This window comes from Hypanus sabinus, chromosome 2 (genome assembly GCF_030144855.1).
Source record: "Hypanus sabinus isolate sHypSab1 chromosome 2, sHypSab1.hap1, whole genome shotgun sequence".
Taxonomy (NCBI): Eukaryota; Metazoa; Chordata; class Chondrichthyes; order Myliobatiformes; family Dasyatidae; genus Hypanus; species Hypanus sabinus.
Window position 1 is genome coordinate 46,113,780 of NC_082707.1, and position 18,570 is coordinate 46,132,349.

Genomic DNA, 18,570 nt, shown 5'->3' on the forward strand with positions numbered 1-18,570 from the left:
CAAAGCAGTCCCCCAGTCTACATCGATTCTCACCAATGTACAGGAGGGTGAATTGAGAGCACTGGATACAGCAGACAACCCCAACAGATTCACAGGTGAAGTGCTGCCTTGGAAGGACTGTTTGGGGTGCTTAATGGAGGTGAGGTAGGTGATGAATGGGCAGGTGTAGCACATCTTCCACTGCAGGGATGTGTCAAGAGAGAGATTGGTGGCGAGCGATGAACGGACAAGAGAATCACAGAGGAAGCAATCCCTGTGGAGATTGGAGGGAGGTAAAGTTGTGTTTGGTGGCAAGAGCCCATTGAATATGGCAGAAGTTGTGGAGAATGATGTGCTGGATGAGGAGGCTCATGGGGTAGTAGCTGAGGACAAGAGGACCTCTTTCCCTGTAAAGGCAGAGGGAAGATTGGGTAAGGGCAGATATGTGGGAAATGCAGGAGAGAGCAGCACCAATGGTGGAGGAAGGGAGACCCATCGTTTGAAGGAGAAGGACATCTCTGATGTTCTGAAAAGGAGGGTCTCATCCTGGGAACTGATATGGAGACAAAGGAACTGAGAAAAGGGAATTACATTTTTACAGGAGACAGTGTGGGATGAACTACAGTGAGGATAACTCTGGGAGTTAGAATGATTATAAAAGATTGGTAGTCAATTTGTTTCCAGAGAGGGCACAGAGAGATCAAGAAAGAAGGAAGAGATGTCAGTCATGAACCAAGTGAATTTAAGGGCAAGGTGGAATTTGGAGGCAAAGTTGATGAGCTCAGCATGGGTGCATGAAGTCGTCAGTGTCATGCAGAAAGAGTTGGGGAGCAGTACAGTGAAGGCTGGGAACACAGACTGTTCCTACATAGCCAGTGTAAAGGCAGGCAAAGCTGGGGCCTGTGCAGGTGCCCATGGCTACACCTTGAGTTTAGGAAGAAGTGGGAGGAGCTGAAAGAAGAATTGTTAAGTGTGAGAACCAGTTCTGCCAGATGGAGGAGGATGGTGGTGGACAGGAACTGGGCGGGTATTTTGTTGAGAAAGAAGGCCTTCTGAATGGGGAAACAGGAGTATGTAAGGACTAGACACCCATGGTGCAAATGAGGCAATCAGGGCCAGGTTATTGAAAGCTGTTGAGAAGACCGAGAGTTGTGGAGTGTCCTGGATGTTAAGTGCAAAGGGGCTGAACCTTTAATATTTAAAGCTGGACTCCTGCCAATTTAGAAAGTTTTTGAGATGAACTCACTTTCAAACACTTAGTAACTTTACAAAGCTCAATCTAATATTGCAAAGTAAATTGCTCCCTTTTAATAAACCTGTAATCAGCAGAATGTAAATGAAATTGGACAGAAGCCAGCTGGAGGGAAATGAGGGGAGGGGAGTATTAAAAACTCAAAATGAATACAGTTTTGTACAGGATTGGTACCAAACAACTGAATGAAGCCAATGCACAACTCTTACCTCGTACAGCAGTATGACAACTGGATTATTATAGTGCTGAACTAAGGATACAAATTGACTCACAATTGTTAATATATGTTGAGTTAACATTTTTCTCTTGTTCTTGATAAGAAGCAAGACTTCTATGGTAGAGGATTTTACCAAGTTTGTTTTCTAGATTAATAACAATGAGCAGCTTAATTTTGTTCTTTGTCCAAATACATCATAATTTTTATGTTCCTTTTACATTTATTGCTGTTTAACCAACTGATGTTGTCTGAGCATGTTTTATTTTGCACCCTTTATAACTAACGTAATGATCTGAATAATTATATGACCTTGTAGTAATGTTATCTGTGGGATTAGACTTGTATTTACAGAAGTTTGTAGTTTGATACCAGCACACTGTTTAGCACTGCTGTTAGACCAACAATTGAAAGGATGATTAGTAATTAAAATTGTTGAGAAGGGAATTGGAAGGACTACAGCAGGTTAATTGTATTTTTTAAATCCTCAATAGGGCTGCAATAGAAGAAGCTGAAGGAGATTTTACTGAATTGGAGTCAAAACTTGAAAAAGTGAGTATCATTATACTTCATTTATTTCTGATAGATCATTTCTCACCTTGATGGCTGACGAGTAATTTAAATGTTTGAATTACTGGATAGGATTGAACAAAGTTGCTTGCAGATGCCTTGCAGGGGAAAAATACAAAAGTACTAAAAGTGTAGTTGTCTCAAAGTTCCAAATGAGTCTTTCAATTATTTAGAAAAAAGTAAACTAATGTTAACAAGCATACAAATTCAGAAACTTTTCAGGTGCTGTAATTGCTATAGTTCAAATATACTTCAGCCAGAGACTTTTTTTTGAATTTGTAATGCAATTAAACAAATACTGGCCTTTAATTTGCTTTGTAATATTCTTCACACTGTACTAATTATGCCAAAAGTAGCTGGAATTTAACTCCTTGATCAATGAAGAAATAGAAAGACATTTTGATAGCTTTATAAAGGTTGTCTCAAAGAACACTTCAAATTTTCAGAAGTTACACCCTGCAGTAAGAGACCATTTTTGATAGTCCATATTGAAAGGTCATGAATTTGAATAACCATTTGTGCAGAATCTGCTCATCTCACCTTGTGGTAAATGGAATGATTTGCCATAGGTAGCTGTTGAAATGGAGATTTTATTTATCTCCCTTCTGCAACAAAAGAAGGTACAAATGTACAGTTGGCAACCGTGATTGATTCTTAGATTGTTTTGGCAGATATTCAGCAAAGACATTATATGGTGCTATTTGTTTTAAGATTCTGTGATTTTGAACAGCTCTTTAAATTTTCTAGTGAAAAGGAAAAATAGATTAAGTTATGTTTATCTTCTTTACTTCTTGCACATTGGGTGTTTGACAGTCTTTTTTTCATTAGTTTCTATTGAGTTTCTTTGCTTTGTGGCTGCATGTAAGGAGACAATTCTCAAGGTTGTGTATAGTATACATACATTGATAATAAATGTACTTTGAACTTTGATTTCCAAAAATTAAAAAATTTCATTAGTTCCAGAAGATCATGTTCTCCATTGTTTTGATTTCCTATTTTCTGTTTCAAAGCAGTGAGGAAGTGGCACTTGTGGGAGAGCAGAACTTTATTGCAATGAATCTGGTTAAAGAGAACCTGTTTAGTGCGCTATTACATGGCTTTTCTGAAGCCACACGTGGATTATATTGTGTAATTTAGACCTAAGAAACAGTATGCTTGTAGGGAATGTAGTGTTTATTCACTTGGATAGTGGCTTAGGAGGTGAAATGTTCATTTGAGTTTAGATGAAGGAGAGAGGACCTTGTTTGAAAGGAATTTGCATGATGGATGAGAAGAAACTACTTCCTTTGGGCAGTGAATGTGAGAAAGCAGAGGCTCTTGAGGACTGAAATGGAAAAAAAAGTTCTTTACAGATGGAGGAAAATCTTTTGGAAATCTAATCAACAGAGGGTGTAGAATTTCAAACACTGAGCATATTCAAATCTAACAGAAATTTTTTGGATACGAAGAGAGCCAAGAGAGATCTTCAGATTTCTATATATGGTCACTTTCCTGTGCTTGGATCCTTAATTTAATTGAGCTATCACCTTCTTGCTTTGCTTTAGTTCCATCTTCTGATGCTTTCAATGCTTGTCTCACTGAAATTTATTTTTCAATAATTCCTTGCCATCCAATTTTGCAACCAACTGATGATTAGAAAATTTGTTTCAAAAGGAATACAACATCCTACTTGTTGATGTTTTAGGTCTTCAAAAAAAAAGTTGAATAATTTGGGAAAAATGGCATTGAAGAAGACCATTTGAGCAGAGGATTGATCAGTTTGATCATGGCTCATAGTTAATTGTCTTTGTTTCAGAAACCATTTAATCTCCATTGCTAACAACATTTATCAATCTCAATTCAAAAAATTTCACATTCAATAACTCTGTGCTCTCATCCTCTACCCTGCTCATGCATTCCATCCATTCCTGTTCTCCCCCTCGATCTTTTCCATTTCCCACCCCCATCTGACAGGTCACAGAAAGGTGGGCCGTGCACATGCTCCTGTCTACATCAACTGTGTTGACATTCAGTGGGTTGAGGGCAGGTTCTTGGGTATGAACATCATCAATAATCTGTCCTAGTCCAAACACTAATGTCATAGCCAGGAAAGCTCACAACTGCTTCTACTTCCTTTGAAGACTGAAGAAATTTGGCATTGTTCCCACTGACTCATACCATTTTTTTTATTGATGCATCATAGGAAACATTCTATTTAGATATATATATCATACCATACATGGTTTGCCAGCTGCTCTGCCTGTCATCACAAGAAACCACAGAGAGTTGCAGACGCAGCTTAGTACGTTATGGGAACCAATTAGCCTCCCCTCGATAGACTCTGTCTATACTTCTCATTCTCTCCCTAAAGCAGTCAGTATAACCAAAGTCTGCACTCATCCAGGCATTCTCTTTTCTCTCCCCTTCCATTGGGCAAAAGATACAAAAGCTTGAAAGCACATACCACCAGGCTCAATCCCATTGTTATGAGACCTTGAATAGACCTCTTGTACGCTAAGATAGACTCTTGATTTCTCTATTTATCTTATGTTCTTGCACTTTGCATGCAATGCACTTTTTGGTAAATTTTATGCTTTATTCTGCATTGTTATTGTTTGTTCTACCTTTATTCGACCCATTATACAATCTCAATGCATGTTTGATCTCTATGAACAGTATGCAAGACAAATTTTTCTCTATCTTGGTACACACAACAATAACATACCATTACCAAGTTGCAGAGTGTTGAAAGCAGGTGCTCACTTCCAATTATCCCCATGTCCCACAGCCTTTGCAGTTTCATTCCATTATCTTTCCAAAATAGTCACCTGTTTTTTTATTGATATAATGTAGTTGAATTTTCTGAATCTTATTGTGATTGCAATACTATTAATTATTAATATTGGCACAGAAAACTCAAATGTTAAACATATTGCAAAAAACTATTGACTTTAACATCTTTTCCACAATAATTCTTATTTTGTCTCCTTATAAAAGGCAGTGAGTATGTGAACATTTGGTATATCCTTTCCCCTCTAGGTTGTGAAACTATGCATTGGAATGATAGATGCTGGAAAGAACTTCTGCAATGCTAACAAACAGTTTGTAAATGGAATTCGTGAGCTTGCCCAGCATTCCACCAAGGATGAAGTAATTGAAGTAAGAACGCTGCTTTAAGCAAGTCAAAAAGATTTCAAAACAGTAACTGAGTACTTTTTGAAATGTATTGTAAATTTAAGTATAAATTGCTTCTTGCTGAGTTTTCAGTATATTATTGTGTTTGATAATCTGTGGTCTGAGAGTTAATGGAAGAATAAAACCAGCAAAAGGAAATGTGACCAGAGCGCATCAGTGTAAGCAGATGCGGTTTGCGTACATGGGTGTTTATTGATAAGAAGTGTATTCATTTAACTTTGCAGTTTAATGTTAGAAACTTGCTTGGATTATTATCAAAGCTTAATTCACCAGAAAGGACATTTTCTGTGATGGTTATTATTGTAACAAAGTCCAGCTTTATTTGTGGAGAATTGGGATGTTGCACTTGAGATGAATGGGATGAATACTGAATTTAATCAGTGAAAAACTTTGTGAAGATGAGATTATGATCTTTTGCAGTGAGACAATTTCCCATATCAGTTATCTTTAACCTTTTCATATATACAAGTTGATCTTGAGAGGTTCTTCATCTTTCTCAGCTGTCATCTGTAGTGTGCCCCTAGTTTGTTGGCTCACTTCTGATTCTCAACTACTTGATATGATTCAGAAAAGATGTTATGTCTTAATTTCCCCTCTAATCCCTCCCTTAATTTATTTCTGTTAAGTTGTGTATTGTAAATCTAGAACTGGCTAGTTTAATGATCTTTTGCCTGAGAACTTCCTTCACTCTACAAAAATTAGCTTGTGCAAAATTTTGCCAGAGTGGTTTCAAGTCTGAACTGGAGAAAGTTGAAGTCTCACTCATTGATTGCTGCTGAATCCAATGACCTGGTTGTGCCCAATCTTAATTCAGTGTGTCTTGCTTTCTGTTTAAATTGCTTATTTTCCTTTCAACTGATCACTGTTGCTTCTTTTTCTTCATCCCTTTAAACTCTCCATCTTGCACCACCTTGTACCTGGATTTCCAATCTATTCGTTTCTAACTTCTCCTTCAATTTTACTATTTATACAGTTTATTTCTTTGATTTTTATATCCATTGTTTTCCTTATTTTGTTGTCACTCTGTTTTTCAAGTTAAAAATATAAATTTTTGATTTAGGAATGTTGAATAGCTTGCATTTGCAAAGCTGACATATTTAGGTTTTTTATTTACTTCCATTAGAACAGTCTGATGAGGTTTTCGGAGAGCCTTCTGGACATGGTTAATTTTCACATGGTAAGTCATGATTTATATTTGTGATATAAATTCAAGATAATTGAAAACAATTTTTTATAAAGTCAGAAAATTGTTGCTTTGACTCTTTGATTTTAGTATGATATATTCATGGATAGTAGGTTGACGATACGATAGTAGGCTTATGGGTCATTATGAATTGCCAAAGGAGTTGTCATTTAACCAAAGACCCTGTAGTTATCTGATAATTTTGGCTACACTGTGCAATTTAATACCCATAAAGATAAAATTTATATGAAATCGAATACTATATTTTGGTTGGAGTTTCCAAATAGTAATCCAATCTAATTTTCTACAGTAGTTAACAGTAAATAATAGACAATAGACGATAGACAGTAGGTGCAGGAGTAGGCCATTTGGCCCTTCTAGCCAGCACCGCCATTCACTGTGATCATGGCTGATCATACACAATCAGTACCCTGTTCCTGCCCTCTCCCCATATCCCTTGACCCTGCTATCTATAAGAGCTCTATCTAACTCTCCCTTGAATGCATCCAGAGACTTGACCTCCACTGCCTTCTCGGGCAGAGCATTCCACATATCCACCACTCTCTGGGTGAAAAAGTTTTCCCGCATCTCTGTTCTAAATGGCCTACCCCTTATTCTTAAACTGTGGCCTCTAGTTCTGGACTCACCCATCAGCGGGAACATGCTTCCTGCCTCCAGCGTGTCCAATCCCTTAATAATCTTATATGTTTCAATCAGATCCCTTTTCATCCTTCTAAATTCCAGTGTATGCAAGCCCAGTCGCTCCAATCTTTCAACATATGACAGTCCCGCCATTCCGGGAATTAACCTTGTGAACCTACGCTGCACTCCCTCAATAGCAAGTATGTCCTTCCTCAAATTTGGAGACCAATACTGCACACAATACTCCAGGTGGGGTCTCACCAGGGCCCTGTACAGCTGCAGAAGGACCTCTTTACTCCTATACTCAATTCCTCTTGTTATAAAGGCCAGCATGCCATTAGCTTTCTTCACTGCCTGCTGTACCTGCATGCTTGCTTTCAGTGACTGATTTACAAGAACACCTAGATCTCGTTGTACTTCCCCTTTTCCTAACTTGACTCCATTTAGATAGTAATCTGCCTTCCTGTTCTTGCCACCAAAGTGGATAACCTCACATTTATCCACATTAAACTGCATCTGCCTTACATTTGCCCACTCACCCAACCTGTCCAAGTCACCCTGCATTCTCATACCATCCTCCTGACAATTCACACTGCCATCCAGCTTTGTGTCATCAGCAAATTTGCTAATGTTACTTTTAATCCCTTCATCTAAATCATTAATGTATATTGTAAACAGCTGTGGTCCCAGCACCGAACCTTGCAGTACCTCACTGGTCACAGCCTGCCATTCTGAAAGGGACCTGTTAATCACTACTCTTTGTTTCCTGTCAGCCAGCCAATTTTCAATCCATGTCAGTACTCTGCCCCCAATACCATGTGCCCTAATTTTGCTCACTAATCTCCTATGTGGGACTTTATCAAAAGCTTTCTGGAACTCCAGGTACACTACATCCACTGGCTCTCCCTTGTCCATTTTCATAGTTACATCCCCAAAAAACTCCAGAAGATTAGTCAAGCATGATTTTCCCTTCATAGATCCATGCTGACTTGGACTGATCCTTCTACTGCTATCCAAATGTGTCGTAATTTCCTCTTTTATAATTGACTCCAGCATCTTTCCCACCACTGACGTCAGGCTAACCGGTCTATAATTCCCTGTTTTCTCTCTCCCTCCTTTCTTGAAGAGTGAGACAACATTAGCCACCCTCCAATCAGCAGGAACTGTTCCTGAATCTATAGAACATTGGAAAATGATTACCAATGCGTCCACGATTTCTAGAGCTACCTCTTTAAGTACACTGGGATGTAGACCATCAGGTCCCAGGGACTTATCAGCCTTCAGACTCAACAGTCTATCCAACACCATTTCTTGCCTAATATAAATTTCCTTCAGTTCATCCTTTACCCTAGTTCCTTTGGCCACTATTACATCTGGGAGATTGTTTGTGTCTTCCCTAGTGAAGACGGATCCAAAGTACCTGTTCAACTCGTCTGCCATTTCCTTGTTCCCCATAATGAATTCACCCGTTTCTGCCTTCAATGGCCCAATTTTGGTCTTAACTATTTTTTTGCTAATCACATACCTAAGGAAGCTTTTACTATCCTCCTTGGCTAGTTTGCCTTTGTACCTCATTTTTTCTTGGCATATTGCCTTTCTTGTTATCTTCTGTTGCTCTTTAAAAGCTTCCCAGTCCTCCGGTTTCCTGCTCATCTTTGCTATGTTATACTTCTTCTCTTTTATTTTTATACTGCCCTTTACTTCCCTCATCAGCCACGGCCGCCCCTTACTCCCCTTAGGATCTTTCTTCCTCTTTGGAATGAACCGATCCTGCATCTTCTGCATTATTCCTAGAAATACCTGCCATTGTTGTTCCACTGCCTTCTCTGCTAGGGTATTGTTCCATTGAACTTTGGCCAGCTACTCCCTCATAGCTCCATAGTTCCCTTTGTTCAACTGTAATACTGACACATCTGATTTTCCCTTCTCCTTCTCAAATTGTAGGTTAAAACATATATTATGGTCACTATCTCCTAATGGTTCCTTTACCTCGAGGTCCCTGATCAAATCCAGTTCATTGCACAACACTAAATCTAGAATTGCCTTCTCCCTGGTAGGCTCCAGTACAAGCTGTTCTAAGAATCCATCTCGGAGGCACTCCACAAAATCCCTTTCTTGGGGTCCAGTACCATTCTGATTCTCCCAGTCTACCTGTATGTTGAAATCCCCCATGACAACTGTATCATTACCTTTGCGACATGCCAATTTTAACTCTTCATTCAACTTACACCCTGCATCCAGACTGCTGTTTTGGGGTCTGTAGATAACTCCCATTAGGATCTTTCTACCCTTAGAATTTCTCAGTTCTATCCATACTGACTCTACATCCCCTGACTCTATGTCCCCCTCGCAAGGGACCAAATATCATTCCTCACCAACAGAGCCACCCCACCCCTTCTGCCAGTCAGTCTGTCCTTTCGATAAGATGTATATCCTTGAATATTCATTTCCCAGGCCCTGTCCGCTTGAAGCCATGTCTCTGTTATTCCCACAACATCGTACTTGCCAATTTCCAACTGAGCCTCAAGCTCATCTACTTTATTCCTTATACTTTGTGCATTCATATATAATACTTTTAATTCGTTACTCGCCTCTCCTTTCATATCAATTCCTATTTCACTTGGCCATACTGTATGATCTCTTCTTGAGCTTTCTACTCCATTGATCCTGTTGTCCTTTTTAACTTTTCATATTTTCACTTTCCCTTTAACTCCATCCTTATATTTCCAGTTCATCCCCTCCTCCTCCCCCCCCCCCCCCCCCACTACTTAGTTTAAACACATCCGTGTTGCAGTGGCAAACCTGTCTGCCAGAATACTGGTCCCCCACCTATTAAGGTGCAACCCGTCCCTTTTGTACAATTCATCCCTACCCCAAAATAGATCCCAGTGGTCCAAGAATGTAAATCCTTGCTTCCTGCACCAGTTCCTCAGCCGCACATTCAGATCCATTATCTCCCTGTTCCTGCCCTCTCCAGCACGAGGAACTGGAAGCAAACCAGAGATAACCACCCTGGAAGTCCTGCTTTTCAGCCTTCGGAGTTCTCTGAAGTCCCGCTGCTGAATGTCCTTCCTCTTCCCGATGTCATTTGTGCCGACATGTACTACCACTTCCGGCGGTTCACCTTCACCCTTGAGGATTCCCTGCAATCGGTCCGTGATGTCCTGGATCCTAGCACCAGGGAGGCAACACACCATCCTTAAATCTCGCATGTTGCCGCAGAAACCCCTTTCCGTACCTCTTGCTATGGAGTCCCCTACTACCACAGCTCTTCCTGATGTCTGACTCCTCGGCTCTGCTTCTGCACCAACTTTCGGCTCGCAGACCTGTCCGCCTCTCAGACTGGCAGTATCTTCTGTCCTGACAGCTTCCAAGAGTGTGAACCTGTTTACGAGAGGTACATCCCCTGGGGATGTTCTAAAAAGAGGTTGTATCTCCTGATAGCTGACCACAATTGATTTAATAACAAGCTTAGTACAGCGTTAAGTTTAGTATGGAAACATGAGACTGCAGATGCACGATTATGGATCAAAATACAGACTGCTGTTGGGTAGCATTTGTGGATGCAGGCAAATAGTTGACATTTTACATTGGGACCCTATACAGGTGGCCCCTGTTTTTCGAATGTTTGCTTTATGACAGCTCGCTGTTACGAAAGACCTGCATTAGGAGCTGTTTTCGCTAACCAAAGAGGATTTTCGCTTTGACGAAAAAAAGACGCCCGCTTTATATGTGTGTTTACCCCAAAAAGACTACCATGACCGTGAAGCCTTGTGCAAGCAGTTGTGTGTGCATGCGTGTACATGCGTATGCGTGTACGTGCGTACGCATGTACGTACAATGAGTGTACATGCCAATTTTTTTTTCTTCAGATTGATTTTGGCTCGCTGCTGTCTTCCTGATTTTGATAAGTGAAACTACACCATACATACAATATTTCTACTTTATATAGGCTATATGTTTATCATATATTTCCTGCTTTTACTATAGGTTCGTGTTATTTTAGGTTTTATGTGTTATTTGGTATGATTTGGTTAGTTTTTGGGTCTGGGAACTCTCAAAAAATTTTCCCATATAAATTAATGGTAATTGTTTTACTTTACAACATTTTTGCTTACGAAAGGTTTCATAGGAACGCTGTACCTTCGGATAGCGGGGGAAACCTGTATTTGGAATAAGTGTTATATGCTATAATTATGGTGAGTCATATGTAAAAAGATGACAGATTATTTCCTGACACAGGGAAATTGGGAACAAAGAGTTTATGTTAATTAGGATGAAAACAAGTGATTTAATATGGCAGTTTAAATCAGATTAGGCATCATGATCAAAAATTACAAGACCGTGGACATACCTTGCAAATCAGATTATATTAATAGAGCTGAAATGATGAAAGGCAGAAATGCCCTGTTCTAAATCAAAGGAAGTGTGAGTTAACTAAATTGGAAAATGTAGATGGGGAAAAAGTAGGACTGTGATGGGGAATTAATGTGGCAAGCAATTGGAAGCTCAGGGTCACTGTTGTGAACAGAATGCACATGCCTTGCAAAGTGATTGACCATTCTGTATTTGATCTGTTAAGCGATAGAGGTGAGCAGTGGCCTGATGGAGCATCTCAGACCAAAACATCAACCATCCCTTAGCCTCCTTGAGTCTGTTTGAACCACCAAGTTCATTCAGCAGTATGATGGAATTGTAAGTGAATTGCTGCATCCCCCAGAAAGACTTTTTGTGTCCCAACATAATGGAAGTGGAAGAGATAAAAAGTTAGATTTTGCATGCGAAAGTATTTGCTACTGGTTCTTTACCAATGTACATGGAATGTTATTTTAGAAGTCCACCATAAATATTAAATGAAGTAATTTCACATAGTTTGAGTCTTGTTTTATATATTTTATATAGAAACCATAAATATTTTCACAACTACTCCTTATACTTTTTCCAGAAACAAATTATCCATCTCTGTAAACTTTCGGATGTTTAGATTTGTGAATGACTTTCCCAACTTCATTTGTCACATGCATGTTGGAACATATAGTGAAAGGCATCGTTTCTCTCCACTCTCCTCGAATGTGCTGGGGGCAACCTTCAAGTGTCACCATGCTTCTGGTGACAACATAGCGTGCCCAGAACTTTTACACTTTTTGCAATGTGTGAATAAACTGGAGAACAAGAGGAAGCCCACATGGTCAAGGGAAGAATAAACGAGCTCCTTACAGATAGCTGTGGGAATTGATCCACATTGCTTGCGAGCTGTGAGGTATTATACTTGCTGCAACACTACAGTGCTGCCCCACTCTGCAGTTTAATCCTAGGCTGTTTTTTTTTAAAATATAAATGCTACTTCACATTTCTCTACTTGCCAGAAATTATTGATGCAAGTTTTGTATTTGGTCTTTGTGTGCCTGCCTTGCACTTCTCTTGCATTAGTATTGAATCGTTCTTTGTCTTTCCTCTGGAGGCTACAATTTAAAAACATCTTAATTGAAAAAGATGCAATAGAATAAAGTTTTTTTTATTCTGTATTAAAATTTGAAGCAATGTGATTCTATACAGCAATTAAAACTATAAGATTCTGCTTATAATGGTTGGATCAGTGAGCCCAAAATTTTAGTTTAGTTTAGTTGGTATCTATCATTTATGTGTGGAAACTGCACACCTCACTGTCTAATGAAGATGGATTGTGTTCTGAACTTAATATGGGCAACTTAGGTGACCAAGGTTATTTTCTACTTCAGCTTTCAGTATAATTGTTGAATTGTTTTGAATGTGATCTTTCATTATTATGTAGGACTTGAAGTTTGAGCATTTTGGAAATTGCAGAATTTTCATTTCAGGATATATTGATGAGGGAAAAATATTTTAGCTCTAATTTTCTGTTTTATCTCTCATTTGAAGGAACTTTGAATTTAATTTGAATAAATTTGTAAATTCCTACACATTTATGAGTAATTCATACTGATAGCATAGCTGTGCAAAGACAGTATTATTCTCAACTTCATTAATGTTTATGAAAATTTGCAAATTAATCAGTCTTGCCAGTGGAAATTATACTATCTACCAGTCAATGGCATATGTACATTTTAAACATTTTTGACTGTCATTGCTTATCAGATTCACAGATGGTCAGTTATTGTCAGTACATTAGACTCGTCTCTCACTTCCATCAAGTTTATGGGATGCACTTTCTGGGCTGGAATCCCTTTACTGATGATTTCTCAAATTCTAGTAGGTTCTGGACCAATAAATAGCTAGATACACATGTGCATTGTAATAGATAGTGGTACATTAGTAATTCACATCAATAACAGTGGTAGAAAAATAATTTGGGCAATTAGCCACATTGCATTTCTGTTCGTTAATGTGCTAAAATCCATTACTTATGGAGAATCCAGATGTTATTAGGAATTTCTGAAGCATGCCTTTCTTTGATGCATTTCCTGCTTGTAATATCTGTGTTACTTATGACACAGAAGTTGGTCCTCAGGTCCCTGTAGCACTGGAAGTTATTCACGCTTTCCTGCCTATCAATAGTCCTTTGACTATTTTTCAATTTCTCTAAGGGATAATTTGTCATAGCCACTTAACCTGTCAAGCTGTATTTGGAATGTGGGAGGAAACCAGAATCTCCCTTAAAAGTCCATGCAGTCATGGGAAGAATCTGCATGCTCTACATAGTATCAGTAAAGACACCAAAGTGAGGACCAAACCAGTGTCTCCGAGCAGTAGTGCAGCTTTGCGAACTTCTGTATCACAGAGCTATCTTTTTAAAAATATTTTTAAAAAAGGAACTGAGAGGAGTATAGAACAGAAGCTGGTAGATGATGCTGCTTGACCAATGGAATTCTTCCAGTGCTTTTTTTGTTCCAGATTGGGTGGTAGTAATGTAGCAGTTAGTGTAAAGCTCTTACAGTGTCAACAACTCTGCTGCCTGTAAAGAATTTATGCATTATCCCCAGGGCCACATGGGTTTCCTCAGGTACTCCAGTTTTCTCCCAAGTTCCAAGACATTTGTGTTTAGTAGCTTAGTTGGTCACATGGGTGTAATTTGGGTTCTTTGAGCTTGATGAACCTGTTACTGTGCTGTAAGTCTCTTTTTAAAAAAAAATCCAGCATTTCTTTTACCCCTATTCACCAGCACGCTTGGCTAAGTCGTCTTCACATTGAACATATTTTCAGTTCCACTTACGTGCTCCAGGCTTAGACATGTTTAGACATGAGAACTTGCATGGGCCAAGACTATGCCAGTTGTTTTCTGGACTACCCCTTTGTTTCTGTCCTAATCAGTGCATCCTTCCTTCAACACTTTTCCTGATAAATCAGTGACTTCAGGAGTGCTGTTTCTACACACATTCAATTAAATTTCAGTACTCTTGATTTTCATTTTCAGTCTGTTCTCTCCTCACTTGTCTATTCTCAATCTTTCCTTCACCTTCTGGGTATCTCTCTATCTCAGAAAAAAGACGAGCAACAAGCATCCTTTAGAAGCCTGTAATATTTGAAAGCATGTTGCATAAATGCAGAATTAATTTTTTTTTGCAAATTAACTGGCTCATTGTCTTTATCTTGTTGTGCCCAAATAAACCTTATAGACAAAATTCAGTTATCATTGTTCATAAGTTATTGTGGTGGAGTGGTAACTTTTAATAATTTAATTCCAAATATTGTTAAAGTGCACTGAGACAATTGTCATATTTATGGACAGAAATGTATTATGTTATGTGAGAAATATATGAACTTCTATGCAATGATTTGTTCTTGAGCTGCATTGGAAATGAAACAATTAAACACAAGTGTGGGGAAGGGGAAGTACAACATGAATTAAACATTCTTGACATATGAGCGCCCGCATTGATGTAATTCTTCAGACCGAAATTTTATTTTAATAGCCCGAGAAAAAAGTACCGTTGGAAGAGGAAGTGAAGATCATGACAAAAAAATGTAATGAGAATGCTTCCATTGATAAAATAGTTAAAGTGGAGTAACCATTATTGTAAATTTATTTTGTATTTCAGATTCTGTTTGACCAGGTCCAAAGATCCATCAAGTTGCAGCTTCAGACATTTGTAAAGGAGTAGGCACCTTTTTATTATTACATTCCAATAATCATTGAGCAAAGCTAAATACACATCAAAATAAAAACATAACATCCAAAAGTCTAGTAAATGATGAGAATGCTGTGTATTATTTCTCAAGTAGAGGAAGTTGGATATTGTAAGATTATACCTTCCATAATAACAACAAATGAGAAATGGGAATGTATATGCCAGTTAGTTCTACAAGTGTCCAATCAATTTAATTTTAAAGTTAATAAATCATTATTTCACAAAACTGGATTTCATTACACAAAAAATAACTATATTGTTCATTGATTATGGGGGTAAAATTATATCTGAAAGAATATCATTCCAGGTTTTAGGTATTTGCATAGTTAGAAAATTCATCTGCATTGCAGAAGATTTTATGATCATTGTATCAGATTAGTTGGCTTATTTTATTGCAATTTGTGAGACTCTGTTGCTTCATTCCCCACAGTACAGTGGTGGTTACAGGTCTAAATACTTAATTGCTTTTAAAGCTCCTTGATGTTTCAAAGCTATTGAAGATGCTATATAAATGCATGCTCTTTCCAATTACATTCAGGGATCTTAGAAAATTTAAAGAAGCCAAGAAACAGTTTGACAAGGTCAGTGAAGAGAAGGAAAATGCTTTAGTGAAAAATGCTCAGGTTCAAAGAAATAAGCAGCATGAAGTAGAAGAGGCTACCAACATTTTAACAGCAACACGTAAATGCTTTCGACATATAGCATTGGACTATGTTCTGCAGGTAAAACTTCGGTTATTTTAGTAAGTACTATGCTGTACGTTATGACTGATTTTATTTTTCACATCTTACCTTTTCATTGTTTTAATGAGGTTGCAACTAAGAGTCATTACTAATATGACATTTAATACTAATTTATCCATGACAATAGGATAGTATTTGGTCTTGAAAATCAGAAGTACTGAAATTTAAATGAATGTGTGTAGAAACAGTGCTCTTGGAGTCACTGATTTATCAGGAAAAGTGTTGAAGTAGGGATGCTCTGAGTAGGACAGAAACAAATGTGTTCAGGTTCCCCTTGGTTGTTTAGGGTGAACTAGCCAAAAAAGTGCTAGAGAGTTCAACTTTCCTGTGAAATTTCATGGAAATAAATGAAGAGTTCCATCCTTTTATTAAGTTGCATTCTTAAAGAAAGTAAAATACATCAACGTTTACTTTCATTTAAACCATTCTCTGTTTTTATTACATATTTAAAATTTTGTTCCCAATAGATTTAATGAAACTTATTACCAATTCCGGTCAACTACTCAAGATCCAAACCATTTAGTGATGTCATATCTGTGCCATTGCCTCCTGTTAATGGCAGAGGATGGCATTTTCCTTATCCTTACAATTTTGTCTCCATTCACAGCTGTGTATGCAATGAAGATTTTTTTAATAAATCTGTAATCAGTAAACTCCTTTGGAACTTAGCTTTAACAACATTAATACATGAAGTAGTAGATATTTTTATTTAGAAATGTTATTTATTTGAACTCTTGACATAGAAAATGGACTTATCCAAGTTAATACAAATACCATCTGCTGGAGAATACAGAAGGCTCTGAATTTATGTCAGAAAATCATTTCCTAATTTGCTATTCCTTTTAGAATCTAATGCGTAATTCTTAAAACATGCTATAAAATCATGCACATTAAGTCCTTTCAAAAGAGAGTTATTCCATTTGTACATAGATTCATAATGTTTCACTTTTATTTTGTAGCATAAACATTTCTAATCATAAAAAGTAATGAAGTAATTGGTGCATTTAATCCATGAATAATTCATATCTGAGGGTGCTGTTTTCCATATTGCTGATTCTCCAGTCTTTCCCTGTGACATGAACTCGGCTCTACTGACTTATAAATTTCATTATATTGTGCTAACAGACTGTTGCATTATAATAAAATCAGTAATCTTGCCTTGGATTAGTGGAGTGTAATCATATCCATGTCCATGGCACAGCTTTGTATGAGTGGAGAGATTTTGTATGTCCTTAAAAATGCAGAAATCATCAGTGAAGAGCAAAGCTTGAGTGAAGGCTGCAGATTAGTTCTTGCCTTCTGAAACAGCATGTGCACAGAGGCTCTAAAGGTGGATATAGAAATTGAGTCCAAGCCCTCATTTATTTTGTAAAATAGATTTTTTTTTGAAAAATAATGAAAATAATATTGTTTCTCTGTTCATATTCATTGAAAATGTAACCTATCTGCAAAGTTCTTGCAACCTGTAAGCACTTTGGGGCCAGAATTTTTATATCTATTAAAACTTGGGCGCTCTTGTCCTGTGGTGCATAGTTTCTTTTTAACTCCATTCTGTGGTTCATAAGGCCGTAACAAAAATAACATCCCTGAAGTGGTGGTCTGTTTTGTTAGATGATTACTCCACCTCTCCTGCTTCACCCACTCCTTTCAAACATTAGGACCCCATGACAAAAGAAAAATCAAATTCGTATCTAAATAATGTCCAATGGTAACCTGAGGAAATGATTTAATGTGTTAGAAATATATGTTGAGTACAGTTTAAAAACAAGAGAGGAACTACTTGACCACAGGAATGGGGTGGAAACAGGAAATGATGCAGCTGGACAGTACTTTTTGCTCAGACACTTCAAGTTATGGGAAGCAAGTTAGAGAATTAGGAACACATATAAAATGCTGGAGGAACTCAGCATCTGCAGTTTTTTTGTTGTTTGAAGTGGAGGGGAATGTGGAATGGTTGTCAAAACATGAACATTGTCAGTAACAGTTGCAGTGAAGTTTTGGTACTAATGATGGAGTCAAATATTTAGGGTAGTGCTGATATGAACAGAGTAATTAATTACTGTCAATTGGAACAACTTAATTCAGTTTCATTTTATGCTTACACAATTAACATGGGAAAAAATAGGCACCTTCGATAAGAAAATAATTCTCTACAAATATTCTCTGCAAATATTACATTTACTTGGTAAAATAAAAAGAACAGCTATATTCATGTGAGTTGCTGTCAGTAGATTCAAAAAGAGTACAAAGCAAGCATTCCTGATTGGTCAACCTACTGATAAAAGGTCAATGATGAAGTATGAATCTCTTCCAAGCTACTTTTAATTATTAACTTTTGTAATTCCCTGGTGGAGATTTTTCCACTTTTGTTAGTCACTGATGTACCAGAAGACTAGAGGATAGGCTAATGCTAACCCCTTGTCCGGAGACAAGAAGGTGGGATAAGCCTGAAATCTATTGGCCTCTGGGTTAGTGGTATGGAAGTTATTGGAGAAGATTGAGGAACAGGATTTGTGTTTACTTCAAAGACAGTGCACTTTGGACTGTTCCGAGCATAGAATAGAGAACAGTATTGCACATAAATAGGCCCCTCAGCCCACTATGTTGTGCCAAGTTAATTAAATTAGTCATCAAATGCTCATCTAAACTAATTCCTATGACCTGCAAAATTTCCACATCCTAACATTCTCTGCACATCCGAACCTCTT

The 18,570-nt window shown here is 37.8% G+C and overlaps 1 protein-coding gene across 3 annotated transcripts in view; it reads left to right on the forward strand.

Annotated features, from left to right (window-relative positions):
• LOC132378466 (arf-GAP with coiled-coil, ANK repeat and PH domain-containing protein 2-like) overlaps nucleotides 1-18,570 on the forward strand; it is a 124,399-nt gene that overhangs the window by 31,138 nt on the left and 74,691 nt on the right. For 2 of the 3 annotated variants that reach the window (XM_059945402.1, XM_059945409.1), the window contains exons 2-6: nucleotides 1,940-1,997; nucleotides 5,034-5,153; nucleotides 6,313-6,366; nucleotides 15,030-15,088; nucleotides 15,658-15,841. In XM_059945402.1, the coding sequence (XP_059801385.1) occupies nucleotides 1,940-1,997; nucleotides 5,034-5,153; nucleotides 6,313-6,366; nucleotides 15,030-15,088; nucleotides 15,658-15,841 (475 nt within the window). The remainder of the gene's footprint in view (nucleotides 1-1,939; nucleotides 1,998-5,033; nucleotides 5,154-6,312; nucleotides 6,367-15,029; nucleotides 15,089-15,657; nucleotides 15,842-18,570) is intronic. The other variant, XM_059945417.1, reaches the window with a different exon arrangement.